The sequence below is a fragment of the Corapipo altera genome, unplaced genomic scaffold, assembly GCF_003945725.1.
Source record: "Corapipo altera isolate COAL_440 unplaced genomic scaffold, ASM394572v1 200, whole genome shotgun sequence".
Classification (NCBI taxonomy): Eukaryota; Metazoa; Chordata; class Aves; order Passeriformes; family Pipridae; genus Corapipo; species Corapipo altera.
Window position 1 is genome coordinate 370,968 of NW_020884992.1, and position 15,878 is coordinate 386,845.

Below are 15,878 nucleotides of genomic sequence, written 5' to 3' on the forward strand. Positions count from 1 at the left end.
AAACAATTCACTGCTCACTAGTGTTTGATACCCTGTGGGAATTCCCAGCAGTTTGCCCACTTCTGTGGGAAGGCTTAAACCCTCTCTAGACACAACTGGTGCTCGTGTGCCCTCCCTGCCATAGTTCTGTGAAGAAATTCCTCCTGATGTCCATGCTTTAGTGCAGGGCAGATGCCAACCTGGTAAATCTCTCTTTTTTTCCTCAAAAAAAGAACAGGAGGGCAAGGTCATCACCTGATACGTGATGCCGGCACGAGGCGGGTGAATTCCCTGTGACACCGGCTGTGCCCTTCCCTGCTGTGGGGACCACTGTGGGCAGCTGCACACCCCCATCAGAGCTGGCACTGCACAGATTGCTTCCTCCCCCTGGGGGATAAGGATCTGTTAATAACCTCGTGGTGAGATCACAATCATGAGACACTTTGTGAGGGCATCCCCTGCGCCCGCTCGAAGAACTCCGCTGGGTGAGGAATCCCAGCTCAGTGCCCCTCTGAAGGTCAGGAATTTACTCCACAATTTCATTTCTGCTATTTCTGTTTGTTGAGGAACGATGACATCAGACGCCCTTCCAGTGCAACCCCCGTGACTTCCACCACAAACCCCCCGGGGTGCCCCAGACATCAGAGAGGGGGGTCTGGGCAGGAGCAGAGTCAGAGCTGGGAGATCCTGAGTACCCCGGGCTGGCATTGCTGGGCAGAGGGAGCAGAAGGGCAGACGTCAGGGTCCCTCCTTGACGTCAGCACAGGGATGCAACTGCGAAGTGCAGCTGGGAAAGGTTCACCCTGCACTCACCAGTGCTTCTGTCTGGGCATCTCTGGCTTCCTCTAGCGAAGGGGATGAAGGGGACGAACCTTCCCATGGCTCAGAACAGGGGGAGGGAGCCAGAGTTTCCATCTCAATTCACCTAAAACAAAATTAGTGGAAAATACCAGAAAGTTTTGAATCCAGGGTATAAGAACACTCCGTGTTGTGCTTTTCTCAGACTGAATTCCGCCTCCTGAGGCAGAGCCCTGAGTTTTGCTTTCCAAGACCCCCCAGCCCGTGTGTGCTGTCCAGGAACCATCTCCTGCAGCACTGGGATCCTTCCTGCCCCGGGATGTCCATCAGTTAGGACATCCTGCAGGAATCCCAGCTTTACACACAGCCCATGGATGTGAGACACAGAGCTCGACTCCCTTATGATATTCCATGGCTGAGTGAGCCACAGTTTAATGTCAGAGCAACTCAAGATTACACAGCTCAATTAGGTTCTAACTTGATGTTTCAGTTCAAGTGGAACGAGCCTGAACTGAACCGAAATCTCTCTTTCTGAGCAACTTCCTGTGGAATTTATCAGGAAATGCATTTTCGTTGAGAAGTTGATTGATGAACCTGCAGCTTGAGCAGCAGGTTTGAATCACTGACTTCCACTCTTCTGGCACTGAAGGGTCCCCACAGAGGGACCCAGGGACTGGAAATACCTGGTAACTCGATTCTCTTTATATGGTTAATTAACTTTTTATATAGTTAATTAAGTCTGGGGTAACAAATGGGTTCTAGTGACACAGCAGTGTGGCTTTCCTGGGCACGGCTCAGGCCTGGCACTGTTGGAGTTCGGTGTGTTTGCTCCCACAGGATCACAGTTTAGTGAAAAGCTGCTCACGGGGCACCCGGGTTCAGGGAATGTGTCAAAGAGATGGAATCACTGAGGCATGAAATAGGCTGGAAATATACACAATTGAATTAAGCAAAGCTTTAATAACTGTTCTGAGAACTCCCTGGGGATAAAACATGACCGTAAAGAAATTCAGTGTCACACACAGAGAGCAAATTGTTTATTTTAAATATTCCCATTCTTTTTAAGAAAAACAATTTACTTGAATGGGCTCTGGCAACACAGAACTTGGCATGTATCAAAGCTCTGAAGATGAAGATTGGGACCATGTGCAGAAAACAAACTGCAAACCACCTACCTGCATCCCCTCCTTGTCTTTGGCTTCAGAACTGGGGATGGATCCACCAGGACACTGCCAGCTGCCTCTCCCTGGAGCAGGGGGGACACAGAGCACACCGAGGGGCCCGTGCCCCTCTCTGCACACCCCCCCCTCCCCAGGCAGTGCCGTGACCGTGCGTGAATCCTTCACACCCCCGTTACACCCCCTGATTCTGGGTATTCTGCCCGTACCCGAGGGAAGTCTTTTCATCTCTGGTCCTCCTTGGGGGAAGTGGTTACGAGATAAAGCTCTCGAGGCACCATACCTGCCCGGGTACCTGGTGAGCAGAGGCAAACAGAGCAATAAATAGCTGCAGAGACGGGAATGGCACCCGCTGACCGAGATAAGTGCCAGGCGAGGTGCGGGGGCACCGGGGCAGCACTCAGAGCACGCCAGGGGAGGTGAGGGTCACGTTGGGTGAGCAGGGAAAAACCCCCACGGTCCTCAAGCACCCTGCCCTGAGCACCCCAGAATGGGCTCAGAACCACAGCAGCACTGGCCCACTGAGAGAGAAACACTGGGAAGGATTTTAAGTGACAGCCCAGCTGTCACCATGTCTAAGGATGGTCTGAAACTGGGTCTGGGTCTTTACACAGGACCCAGGACCATCCACAGGACCCTCAAGACTATCCTCAACTTCAGATATATTTAACTGGGGCTGGGATTCCATCCTGTGATGCTCTATTTTTCCACCTGGCAGCAGTAACAGCACTGGCACAGCATGAGAAGATGGACAGGACATGATGCCAAAGGCAGTAATTCTAAGTGACCCTGGCCTGGGAGAAAACTGAGGTTATGAGGAGCTGGAGATGTTTCCGCCTGTTAGAGGGGTCTGTTCCAAGAGCAGGGCCCCCCTTGGACACCCACCAAACAAAAGCCACTGATTTGCCTTGGGGGAAGGAGTGGGACTTCCAAAGTGCAGAAGATTTGGGGAAGATGGTGCAGATGGGAGCACAAAAATACCCAAAAGCAGAAAGAGGGGAAGTCACTGAGCTGCTGACAGTGTCGTGAGGGAGAAGGGTGAAGGGCTGCTGGCCACGGGCAGTCCTGTGCACTGAGCCTTTTCATCCTGAACACCCTTCCCAGAACGGGTCTGGCAGGTGGGATGGATCCTCTCCATTTCCTCCAGCACTGGGCTCTGCAGGTGCTCCACAGATGAAGCAGGACCTGCTGCAGAGGGAAGGTGAGAAGCAGCCTCCTTCCCCTGGTTCCCTCACTGCAGACCATTTCTCATGTGTTGGTGCAGAAGCAGAGCCCACTTCACACCCTGTGTGGCAGTGACAGCCCTGGGTGTGGGACCTGCCGAGGCAGCACCGCAGGGCTCTGAGCACATGAGGAGGAGGAGGAGGAGGAGGAGGAGGAGGAGGAGGAAGGGGAGGAGGGTCTGCTGAATGTCAGTGACACCAGGGTGCCTGGTGTCACCGGGCTCCTCGCAGGGGGCAGGAAGTATAAAAGCAGAGTTCCCCGAGGAGGGTCTCTGGCAGCAGCTGGAGCTTGTGATGCTCTCCCTGACACTGTGACCAGATCCCTGCTGGAACCACACCATGGTTGGGGGTGAGTACCTGGGCTGCAGCCTCTGGCTGTGTCTTCGGCTTTATTAACAGTGCTTGAACTCCTGCCCTGTGACACAGGAGTGGGACGCTTCTATCAGAGTATTTAAACAGTATAAAAGACTTTCATCTTCCTCATTTTTACTATTTAAAAAAAAAATGCACAGTTCTCTTTTAGAAGCTCAGAAACCTCAAATGACTTCAGAAACAAACAGGCAAAAAACAAGTGGGGAGGCAATGTTATGGGCTCTCTTGTCCCAAAGCAAATGGGTTCTTCTTGCATAGTTCACACCTTTTCTTCTGTGTTCTTAATTAAAAAAAAAAAAAAAAAAGAGAACACTCTCTCCTTGGCAATGTTATAATTCAGTGAATAAATCGAGGAATTAGGAGCAAGTAAAGCTGAGGTTGTTCACTAAGTCCATCCAGTCTTTTGCAAATTATTTTTATTGAAGAATATCTGCAGGAACACTGGGGATGCAGGAGGCTCTGGGGATGCTGGAGGCTCTGGGGATACAAGCAGCTTTGGGAATTCAGGATGCTCCAGGGATGCAGGAGGCTCTGGGGATGCTCCAGGGATGCAGGAGGCTCTGGGGATGCAGGAGCAGGCAGGAGGGGCTGGGTCCCACAGGACCCTCCAGGCAGGAGCAGGGGAAGGGGCTGAGGGAATCTTCTCATGGATGCCTTCTCACAGCCTCCGGCAATCGATGGCTAAGGAAATTCCTGGGGTTTAGGATCCCTGCATCTAAACCAACACACCAGAACCCATCTGGACCTGCCCACCACACACCACTCTCCTCCTGTTTAAACTTCTGGCCTTTGCATCATCCCATGGGCGCTTTGTGGCTGCTTGTTCTGAGGGGTTTGGTGTTTGGGGGCAGCTGAACTTGAGCTTAGCTCCTGGAAAAGGCAAATCATGACAGGGAAAAGAGAGTTACTGAGAATCTGACAAGAAGAGTATGATAGTGTTCCTGCTTTGGGGTTTTTGTCCTACTGTTGTATTTCAGAGGAATATTCCATTCCTCTGGAAGATGCCCAGAGGTGGTGCTGTCTTTGAAACACTTCTGGCTCACTTCAGCCTGAGGCTTTTAACTTGCTTATCCCTGCTTATCTTGTCCTTTGATTCACAGTTTCCTGAAAGGAGACAGATAATTATTAACTTTCTTCTGTAACAGATCAGTGAACACAAGAAATAAGAGCATGACTGGGTTTCTCTGGTCTTCTCACTCCTGAAATGAGGTGTCCTTGCCCTGCCGGTTGTGAGGAGGGGAAGGCATGGAGCTGTTAACTGCCAATAGCCATTAGATCACTTACGTATGATTAACTTTTCTCAGAAATACCCGATTCTTCCCCCAGAAGCCTCTGCACTGCTGGTGAAGAGGCACCAGAAACTGGTACATGTATGAAGATGCAGAGAGTAAGTTACTCCCTGCCTACACGTGTGCTGAGCGGGAACTTTTGCTTTGCAGTTCCAGACGACCAAAAAATGTTCTTTCACCACGAGGGTTTGGCCAGGGCAGGTTTGCTCAGCTTTGCCAATGGTCCCCAAAGCATTCCTAACTCTCCCTAAAGCCTTCCCAACCTCTGCTTTGCTCTCATCCATCCCTGGGCAGCAGCTGCTCCCCTGGTGTGAGCCAGACCCGTGTGGGCAGGAGCTGCCCTGGTCCTTTGTCCAACCTGGTTTAACCACCCTCAGGGTCATGTCTCTGCTCCTCTCTCCTCCTCAGGGCAAATGTCCTGCTTCTAAATATTTCTCACTGTCAGAAGCTTTCCCAGGGGTACCTGGGGGGATTCACTGTTCCTGCAGCTGCTCGTATGTTGCTTACAATTAGCTGCTGATGCTGAGGCAGATTCAGATAAAATGAGTGGGATTTACCTGTCCAAACTCACCCACCCTTCTGCCACAGCACAGCCCAGGTGCCCAGCCCAGGACACCTGAACCATGATTTAAAAACATCTGTTTCTTTCCCTTTGCTATTGAGGGAGCCTGAACAGCTCACCAGGTGTCGAGGGATGAATCCCACCCCTTGGGCTTAATCTAAGGAGGAAGATTGTCAAAACTGATGGGCTGCCATCCCCAGCCATCAACAGACCCCCTTCCCTCCTTCATTCCCATGGAGCAATTCCCCTTTCCACCTGTCCCTGGGTCCTGCAGGACAGGGACAGCAGCAAACCAGCACCTCCCAGGCTCAGGGACGTGGGGGCTGACACGGGGCTTTATGGCCAGGCTGACTCATTTGCTGTGGTGGGGGTTTGGCATATTTTTATAAACAAGGTTTCTAGTGCAACTGGTTGTGGGGATTTTTGGGAGGGTTTTTTTTTTTCCCTTAACATTTTGAGGAACAAAACTTTAAGAACTTTTAAGAAAATACCCAGAGCAGCCAACTGCCAGGGGGTGTGAAAAAAGAAAGAAAAAGTAAGGAAATGTACCTAAACCGGCTGATAAACTGCAGAGCACAGCTCATGTCTTCTCATTTGCTTCTGCCCAGTGCCCCAGACCCCAAGAGAACTGAGGGGAGACCCAGGTTCTGTCCAGTCTCACTGAAACCAGTGGCACAGATGAGCTTGAACTGGTGCCTGAGGAGCAGGAGGCTGCAGAGCCTCTGGGCTTGAGCCTTTGCAAATGTGTAACCTGAGGTGGGGGCACAGCAAGAGGGGGAGAGACAGCACAGGCTTTCTTCATATTGAAAAGTCATTTGACATTTAAGACACTTGAAACAGCAACTGAGAGGGGGAGGGAAAACTGTGATGATCTTCAAAGGAATGATATGGGCTGAACTGTTCCAGGAGTTGGTTGAGTCACGTTTTCAGTCCTGTTTTGTTAGACCTTCACTAGGTGATAAGAAAACAGAACACAACAGAGCAGAGCAGCCCTCACCAGGGCTGGGCACTGCCACTGCTCATCTTCAGCCAGGGCTGGGCCTGGGGTTTGCAAACCAAGCCATGGAGAGCAGCTGGTAGAGTTGGGTTTAGGTCCATGCTTTCCTCCCTGGAATAAGGGTGGTTCTCCTCTGCCTCCTTTTATCCAGCTGCCAGGGAGGTAATTGCATTTGAGGCCTCAGTCCCTGCCTAGTGGGGCTGAACTGGACCAGCACAGGTTATCACCCACCCACAGGGACTTGTCATCCATCCACAGGCAGCCACAGCACCAACCCCAGGAGTCCCCAAGGAACCAGGCTATTCAGGAGGAGCAACAGAAAAATAAAGACTCCCATGGCTGGGTTTTTGCAGAGAGCAGGGACCCTGCACCCGTTTCCCAGGCAGGGAGGGCAGTTACAGTCTGGGCTTGCTTAAATCACCCAGCAGCTCCCAGTCCTTGGGCCTTTCTCTGTATTCCTTGTGTAACGTGCAAAGTCAGAGCAGCAGCTCGAAGGGGAGACAACCACACCAGACACCAAACCTCTTCCTGCAGTCTGGGACTGCTCAGAGTGAAAGCCACTGACCAGAGAGAACAGATAAATAGAAGCTCCCCTGTCTCCCCTCAGGCTCAGCCTTGCTCTCCTCCCCTCCTGACCAACCCTCACTGAGGGTGCCCTGGTGAACCCCTCAAGTCCCCCCAGGAGGATCTGGAGAAGGTGAGGGGTGGGTGAACACAACCAAGCACCCAGCTGCATGAGTATAAAAGATGAAAGTGGGGTGGGGAGGTGAGATACAACTTCTAGGGGACTTTGGGGAAGGCTGTTACACAGGCCTGGGGATGAGCAGTGTGAGTTTTCACACGTGGCTGAGGATCTCTCACCCACACATCACCGCTGTGTATAAACAAACACCCCCAGTCCAGACACCCGAGCAACTCTGTCTGTTATTAGTGATGCTGTTGCATGTGATTTAACATGGGGACGTGGTGCAATGGGTGCAGTTACCTGAATAGTGGAAGTTCAACATCCTGGTCCTGTGCAACACCTGAGCAGGAGCCTGAGAGAGCAGGGAAGGGCAGAAAGGAGCTCTGAAACAGCAGAGCTGTGTCCAGCAGACACTGAGCATGAGAGGGGCACAAGAATCAGTTACATTCATGAACAACCAGGCCATGAGGAGCAAGGCAGAGTTCCTAGAAGAAACAGGCAACTGAAAGCCAAAGGCATCTCCTTGCTCGGTGCTCCCAGAGCAGATACCCCACAGGGAGTGAGGGGCTGCAGTGTGGGGAGCAACCAGGGCCTGGAGGGACACCCTGGGGCAACAGGACAACACTCCACAGCCAATGGCACTGTCCCTCAGGGAGGGACTCTTCCCCTGCTCACACCAGAGCAGAGCCCGGGGCTTTCTCACTGTCACTTTCCAGCTGAGCAAACTTTCAGTGGCAACTGCCCGAGGTAGCTGCTGGTACGAGCTTTAAATAGAGAGAGGAGAAAGCTGTCCTGGTCCCTGCCCTGCAAACCACAGCAGGAAGAGCTGCTCGGCTGAGATTGCTCTCACCACCATCACACCTGGCTCTGAATTCAATTTTTCCTCCCAGCTGTCAGCGTCCTGCATCTCCACATCCCAAGGCAGCAGAAGCCAACTCTGACATTTAGAGAGGAGCAATAAATTTCAGGCAGTTCCAGTTCCATCTGTCCCGGGGGGGAGCTGGCACTGCAGGGGCACAGCTGGGCTGGATTTATGGCCCTCACAGCTGGCTGTTTTCATGTGGGTTAAGCTGCACAGGCACAGGGGACAGGCTGCTGGCTGCCTGCAGGGAAAAGTAATGGATGAAATCAAAATGGGTGTGCTGTGCACAAGTGTCCTCAGCTCTCAGCCTTCACTGGACAGGGCTCTGAGCAACCTGGTCTGGTTAAAGACGTCCCTGCTCACTGCAGGGGGTTGGACTGAATGACCTTTAAAGGTCTCTTCCAACCCAAACTGTTCTCTGGTTCTATGAAGGTGGAGGGACCAGACTCCTGAGACTTCGTCCGTGCTCTGACAGTAACTTGTGTGACCCTGGGTTATCCTGTTGGCATCTTCACCAGGTTTTGATTTCCCCAGCTGTGGGGGCTCTGCTTTTTCAAACTGAGAACCACGTGGAAAGCCCCACTGAGCCACTAACACAGCATCTCCTTCTTTCCTAGGCAAGAAGCTAAAGGTCACCCTTGTTTTCAGCCTGCCGCTCATTTTTCAGGTAAGATGTTTTTAACAACATTTTGAAATCCAGCTGCTCTGTGTTGTGGCTAAAGAGAGATCTCAAAAACTCAAAGCAACCACCCACAGCCCCAAAGGTGTGTGGGGACAGGGCTGCTCACCCCAGGATCGAGCCATGGGAGGTGGGAGGTGAGAGCAGAGCCCTGCTAGAGAAACACAAACAGGAGGAACAAAACCAAGGAGGGGAAAACAGTGACACAAACGCTGTGATTTTCAAATGGCCGTGGCTGTGAGAGTCCCCTGTCAGCCCCAAAACAAGCATTTCCAGGACAGACAGGAGCACCCCATGCTGACAGTTGGGAGCAGCTGGTTCCCTGCAAATCCCTGGTCAAGGTGCCAGGCTCCAACCAAGGGCTGTGCTGGAGAGGGGTGTGCCCAAGGAGGAAGAGCCCAGCATCTTCCTCTACCCGTTCCTGCTCAGAGTCACCCTGACCAGGAAGGAGAACCCCAAGCACGGAGCTGTGCCATGACCTGCTCCCAAACTGGGGCCTGGCCCTGGTGCCTGCAGTCCCAGGCAGCACCAGCCACCCCTTGGCCCTTGGGGCTCCCTGAGGCTCAGGCAGAGCCAAGCAGCCTGTTCTTTTCCCTTTCACTGCTGGGAGGATGTGGTGAAACCAAACCTGCCGAGATGGCGAGCACAGAGATGCTCGTGATAACAGGGGGGGTATCCAGGGGAAACCTTTCATCTCTGTGCGATGGGGAGAAGGTTCTGGAGACTAATAAGTCACAGAAAGCAGGGCACGGATACCACAGGCTCCCTCTGCCCCACAGCTTATGGCAGCGTAGGAAGATGAAACAAGAATAATCAGAACTGAAATCGGGGGCCTGGATGAGACACCGGCACCGCGTCTGCGCCGGCACGGAGCAGCTTCCTGCTGCACTCACTGCATTTCCTCTGTCCCACTGCCACCTCTGTTCATTTTTGATTTAGCTGAAGGATGTTTTATTTCTCACATTTGACCCACCAGCCAGCTGCGTACACACAGCTGGAGGTGGGCCCTGGAACACTCTGGAAAACTGCCACACGTCTGAGGGTTTTGCAGGTGTTACTCTGGCTGAGCACTAAACATTTCTGGTGGAATTCCCACTTGGAGCCCCCCAAAAAGCCCCAAACCCCCCCACACTTGTGGGAAACGTTTTCAGCCACAAGGCCACGCCAGCCCTGTTTGTGATGCTGGCACGAGCCAGCTCTTGGGAACTCCCTGGGACTCCTCTCCAGGCTCCCTTCCCAGCACGGCCACGCAGGAGCACGGTCCCATCCCAACACTCATCTTCTCTTTCCTGTTGCAGTTCTCTGCCGGGGACAATGTCACCGATGACTATGACTCCAACAGCACCATCGACTACAACCTGTTCGAGACCCTGTGTGAGAAGAAGGAGGTGCGTTCGTTCCGCGCCGCCTTCCTCCCGGCCATGTACAGCCTCATCTGCTTCACGGGGCTGCTGGGCAACGGGCTGGTGATGCTCACCTACATCTACTTCAAGAGGCTGAAGACCATGACGGACATCTACCTGCTGAACCTGGCTCTGGCAGACATCCTCTTCCTGCTGACCCTGCCCTTCTGGGCCGCGAGCGCGGCCACGCACTGGCTTTTTGGGGGGTTTGCCTGCAAGGCCGTTTACTGCATCTGCAAAATGAGTTTCTTCAGCGGGATGCTGCTCCTGCTCTCCATCAGCATCGACAGGTACTTCGCCATTGTCCAGGCGGCCTCGGCCCACCGCCTGCGGCCCCGCATGATATTCATCAGCAAGGTGACCTGCGTCATCATCTGGCTCCTGGCCTTCATCCTCTCCATCCCCGAGCTGGTTCACAGCGGAGTGAACAACCTGGAGACCCATCCCCGTTGTTCCATCATCGCTCATGACCTGCAGACCTTCAACACTGGCATCAAAGTGTCGCAAATGGTGTTCGGCTTCTTAATTCCCCTGCTGGTCATGTCTTTCTGCTACCTGGTCATCATCAGAACGTTACTCCAGGCCCGCAACTTTGAGAAGAACAAAGCCATCAAGGTCATCATCGCTGTGGTCATTGTCTTCGTCGTCTTCCAGCTGCCCTACAATGGTGTCATGCTGGCCAAGACCATCTCGGCCTTCAACCAGACCAGCTCGTGTGAGGAGAGCAAGAAGCTGGACGTGGCGGACGACGTGACCTACACCCTGGCGTGCTTCCGATGCTGCCTCAACCCCTTCCTCTACGCCTTCATCGGCGTCAAATTCCGCACCGACCTCTTCAAGCTGCTGAAGGAGCTGGGCTGCCTGAGCCAGGAGCGCCTCTTGCAGCTCACCAGCTGCCGCGAGAGCAAGAGGTTCTCCTTCGCCATGGAGACAGAGACAACCACCACCTTCTCCCCGTGAGCCAAGCCCCAGGCTGGAATGGTTCTGAACACTTCCTCTACTCTGAACTCCCGGCAGAGCAAAGCCTGCCAAACTGCAGGGAAGGCAAGAGGAAAAACCAGGAGCCTCCCCCTGGGGAGAAACTCCAGCAGAATTGTCACTAACAGCAAAGCAAGGGAGAGGTGGTGAGTGTACAGTTTCTCCTGCCATTTCACCTTTAGTTTAGTCTTTCCCAGTCAAAATCAGAAACGCTCAAAATAGAACATTTTCCCTAAAAGCAACAAATACCCAGAGAAACAGACACTGGTGCAGCAGAAATGTTTGGTTTGGAGCTGAGCTTCCAGGAGCATCAGCCTTGCTTTGGGTGTCACTTTTAACAAGACAGCCTGTTGCTCTGCAGTCCTACAGAAATGCCCCTTGCACCGAGTCAGTCCAAGACAAACCAGCACCCGCAGCCTTTGCCTCACGCTCGATCCAACACACAACACCAGCTGTGGAGCACCTGAGCACAGGACTCTGCTCTGCCTTCCCCCATCAGAAGCCAGAAATGTCTATATCTAGTAACAAATCCATACAAATTATAGCCACAATTTCGATTACTTTGTATAATACTGTGGCCACTCGTAGGTTTGTCGGGAAAAGTACAAATTCCACTTCACTTCTGCCTGTATCCTGCTTCTGTGCTATCACCTGCTGGCTTCAAGAGACAAACATGGGGGTGGGTTTTCTCCTTCCCCTCCCAACTAACGTGTCCTTCTAGCAGGATTTCAGCTGCCTTTGAGGTCGGATCTGTGTTTCACTCATAAGCTACTGGGACGTGTTTTCCCTCGGTGCTGTCAGCACCAACTAAGACACCACTCGCTAGGGTTTGATCTAAACACAAAGGACAGTCATGTGTGGAAAATCCCTGCCAGGGCCACGGCAGCTGAACAGCAGATTGCTATGGAAAGTCTGTCATGGAAAGTCAGACCTTGGAAGAGGCCGGGCTGTAATTCCAGTTGGCCCTTTCACGGGAAGAGCGAAGATTCCTGCTGACAGATGACCACCCTGGGAAGCGCCGCCGTGGGACAGCTGCACGTCAAGAGGAGCTGCTGCAGGGCCTGTGCAGCTGTTCCTGCCCTTGTCCTGGGGGCTCTGATCCCACAGCTCTCCCAGAGCCACTGGAGAGAGCTCTTGGCCAGGAGCCGCTCCCAGGGCTGGCAGGGGAAGCCTGTCCGTGTTCCCCTGGACACACAGAACCTTGTGCAGCAAAACACTCACTAAACAGACATTTGTCCTCTTTTTCAACACACGGATCCATCAGCAGTGACACAGGGAACTCCGTGGATTGCAGGTTGGAAAGCATTGCCTTAGGGACATGGGGACTCAAATCAGCCTTACAGACCTGCCTACCACCATAACTAAATCAATTCTTCACAAACCATTTGGATCTGGGGTATGGCATTTTGCCAGGGGCTGGGATTCGGGAAGAAAGGATGTTCTGCTCCCTGTTACCTGTCTGTGCTGAACTGCTGAACTCCTTTTCTTTTACAGTGCTCAGGTGACTGCACAGAAGTGCTGCTTCTCTGTCACATGGAACAGGGGGTGACAGCTGACACTGAACAGTCATTTGTCCTTGGTTTGTTCCTTGTCCTTACTCAGGAAAGACACAGCTCCTGAGAGCTTGACCAGAGCAAAGGACACACCCAGCACAGGGGCTTTGCAGTTTTCCTCATCAGTAACAATAAACTCTTAACAAATATTCGATATGTAAAGCTGCTTTACACAGACAAAGCTCAATCTGTTCATGAATGTACCCTGAGAACACACTGCTGCCACGGAACCTTTCATGCAGAATCCATTCACCCTGTTCCAGCGAGGAAACTGCTCCACCAGCACAAGGAGCTGGACTTGTCTCCTGTTGACAAAAGCCATTCCCCTCCTGCAAATGGAGAGGTCCCCAGGTCTTTATGGGCCACAGGACAACACACAGCTGCTTCCATAAATGAGATCCAAGGGCATCATGTGGGACAGCTGGTGCCTCAGTGAGGCAGTGGCAATGCCAGTGAGCAGCTTTCCTTGTTTAAATTTAATGGACAGAACAAATTGGCATCTGATTTAGATGAGTCATGTTAACATCGGCCTAAGATCCCAACTCGAGGTTCCCCACTGATGTCTGAAAACTGACTGTATTTTGCTATTTGTAAAAAAATAAATTATAATGATTTAAATAAAATATCTTTAGTTTTCCATTGCATTTTCTCCATCCTTGTACGGTCCCTGTCACCTCCTTTTTGTCCTGTCAGGAGCTGTTTGATCAGCTCAGCCTTGTACCAGCACTGCCCTGCAGGAAAGGAAACATGTAAAATAAACTAAGTAGAAATAAGCTGGTTTACTCCATCTGCTGATGGATTATACTGGAAACAAGTCACCAGCAGGTTAAGGAGTCTTTATTTTAACTATTAACCCACCTACCTTAACGCTGCTCCACAGCTGGATATACGTGATGGCTGCTCACCAACGATTAAGTGAAAAGCCTTTGTGCTATAGCATTTTATTGTTCACTTTTAAATTAAAATTCAGCAGTAAAACACAGTGTTACTGTGGGAATTGCTCACAGGGAGAGGCAGCGACCACAGCTCTGGGGGGATGCAACCCCCCCCAGCCAGAATGAGAGTAGGAACTGCGACTAAAACGGGCCAGTGTGGCTCCATCAACGTGCACACAACGTTCCTTCCCGACCCACTTGTGCCTCGAGGCAATCAGGGATGACCCACACCCTTTACAGAAAGTGTCTTATGAATTGCAACCACAGGGTCGAAGAGGAAGGAGCTCAGAGAACAGGAGCAGACACGAATCCCAACAGGTGAGTGCCAGGGCTGAGGCCCATTTCTGCTTTCACTGAGCGACAGCGACTCACGGTTTCTCCCAAGAGAGAAAGCACGAGGTGAGTTTCAGCATCTGGCCCAGAGGTTCAAGAAGAAAAGGGCCGCAGGTTTGCCATAAACTACATAAGAGTAGGAGAGACAGCAGCCACCCAGTCAGTTGTGTGAAGTCTGGGTGGTTCCTGCAGTCCCTTTTCCACGTTATTGGGGGAAATCTTCATCACTCAGAAGCCCTGGACTCCTCGTTGCTCTGGGTAAGCGTTGCTGCTGGACATTTCTCCTTCCCTGACAGTTCTTTATCTGTGCACATGGATGTTTTTAAGTTATGGCTTGAAAGCCCTTAGTGCCAAATGGATCTGGGCTGGGTGGGAGGTAAACTGGAATGAGGAGGAGGTGAACTGGAGCTGGGGGAGTTGGCAGTTGCTCCCACCCATCCCAGAGCAGGCACTGGTGTGTCCCCCTCCCTCCTTGTGCTGTCCCAGGTGCTGCTGCTCCCCATCATTTTACTGCTGAATGACCTGATTGATGGCAAAGGGAAGGGGAAAGTTCTCCAGGCAGGGCTGTGGTTTCTGATGTGACTCCTGGGCAGCTGCGGGAGGGAAGTCCTTGTCACCCTAAGAAAGAATGAGCTGGAGATGAGAGAGGCAAACAAACCCTAAAAATACTGCCCGTGGGTGATGAGGAAGGGTGGTGGCAGGGCTGCAGCATCAGAATAGCTGAGAGGGGGCCATGGCTTCCTCCCCACTGCTTCTTTCATAGGGAAAAATAACCCCCACTCCTGTTCTGGGGTGGAGATATCACACCTCAGGGGAGAACTTCTTGTACAGCTGTCCTTCTCCCCAGCTTGCAGAGCTGCCTCCCCCAGAGGGGACAGTGGTGGTGGGGTTCTGTCCATCCCAGTGCCACTGTAAGATGGATCTGGGGAAAGTGAAGGCAGCTGAGATCTCACCTGCCCCTTGTTTGTGTCATCATAAGCAGCTTCATGAGCTCAAAGCAAGCAAATCAAAGGGTCTGACCAGGACTTCTTATGGACTAGAAGGTGGCAGGGTCAGCTCAGAGCCAGCCAATGGCAAGAACACACAGTCAGGTTATAAGGAAAAATAACTAGAAATAACAGCATCAGGCTGCATTTAATGACAGTAGCACAGTCCACTCCTAGTCCACCTTACAGCCCGTCCTGCTCCTTCCCCAAGCACTAAAACAACATAAAATGTCCCTTTGCAGAGCACTGACCTGGCTCTGTGCTCACACCACGTGTGGGAGCCCTCCCGGCCTCTCGTGAAAGGAAACACGATTTCACGTGCTCGAGTTTGGTGGAAATCGCCACTTCCCAGCCCAGCTCTGGCAGCTGCCCACCTGCCTTCACCCAGAGCCCTTCCTCACGTTCACCGAGACCCCGGCTCTGCACGGCTGAGTGTTACCCAAGCAAAGGAGTCGAATCTCGGTATTAAACCACCACCTGTCGCTGCCACAGCTTGTTACAAAAACCTCGTTCAGGTCTGAGCAGGTAGGGAGCCTTTGGGCTCACCTGGTCCACGTGCAGGGCGGCTGCAAAGCCACCCCAGGCACGAGCTCTGTCACTGCTGAGCCCGTGCAGCTCCTCCGTGTGTGCGCAGGAACCGAAACTTCCCTTCCTGCTGCTTTGTTTTTAATTCAATTGTCTAAAATAAGATAACGAGCAGAGAGTTACTTTCCTCTCTGTGCTGCTGAGTGCCCGGCACAAAACTAATTGTTGGGTGATTTGGGGCTCTATTGGGAAACCTGTGTGAATGCAGGACAATTCTGCAGGAGAATCATCCTGCAGGGGAGGAAAAGGCCAAGTATTCCCAGTGGAATGGACAAAAAGGCCTTCCAGGATCTGGAGTCTGCCCGTGCTGCCCTGTACCAAAATCAGACCTTCTCCCACCAATTTCCAGCTCCTGCATCCTGCAGGTTTTACCCATGGCTTTGTGCCTTCTCCTGAGAGAATCTCCCATCTCCACGTGAAGCTCGGTGAGCAGACACACGTGTCCAGGTGTGCACACATGTCCCAGCAGCCCTGGTTTCAT

The 15,878-nt window shown here is 52.3% G+C and overlaps 1 protein-coding gene across 2 annotated transcripts; it reads left to right on the plus strand.

Annotated features, from left to right (window-relative positions):
• The first annotated feature begins 480 nt into the window (after window positions 1-480).
• Window positions 481-13,125, plus strand: CCR7 (C-C motif chemokine receptor 7). 2 transcript variants are annotated; one of them, XM_027666387.1, is made up of 3 exons: window positions 481-496; window positions 8,563-8,612; window positions 9,923-13,125. In XM_027666387.1, the coding sequence occupies exon 3, from the start codon at window positions 10,046-10,048 to the stop codon at window positions 10,985-10,987; it is 942 nt and encodes a 313-aa protein (XP_027522188.1). In that variant the 5' UTR covers window positions 481-496; window positions 8,563-8,612; window positions 9,923-10,045; the 3' UTR covers window positions 10,988-13,125. The 2 variants fall into 2 exon arrangements, with proteins under 2 accessions (XP_027522188.1, XP_027522187.1); XM_027666386.1 differs by lacking the exon at window positions 481-496 and adding an exon at window positions 3,424-3,527.
• Window positions 13,126-15,878: the final 2,753 nt, after the last annotated feature.

Bases quoted from the DNA above. Each gene is read 5' to 3' on its own strand.
- CCR7 (XM_027666386.1), top strand. The intron at 8,613-9,922 runs GTAAGATGTTTT...TTCCTGTTGCAG, and splicing joins GCCTGCCGCTCATTTTTCAG to TTCTCTGCCGGGGACAATGT.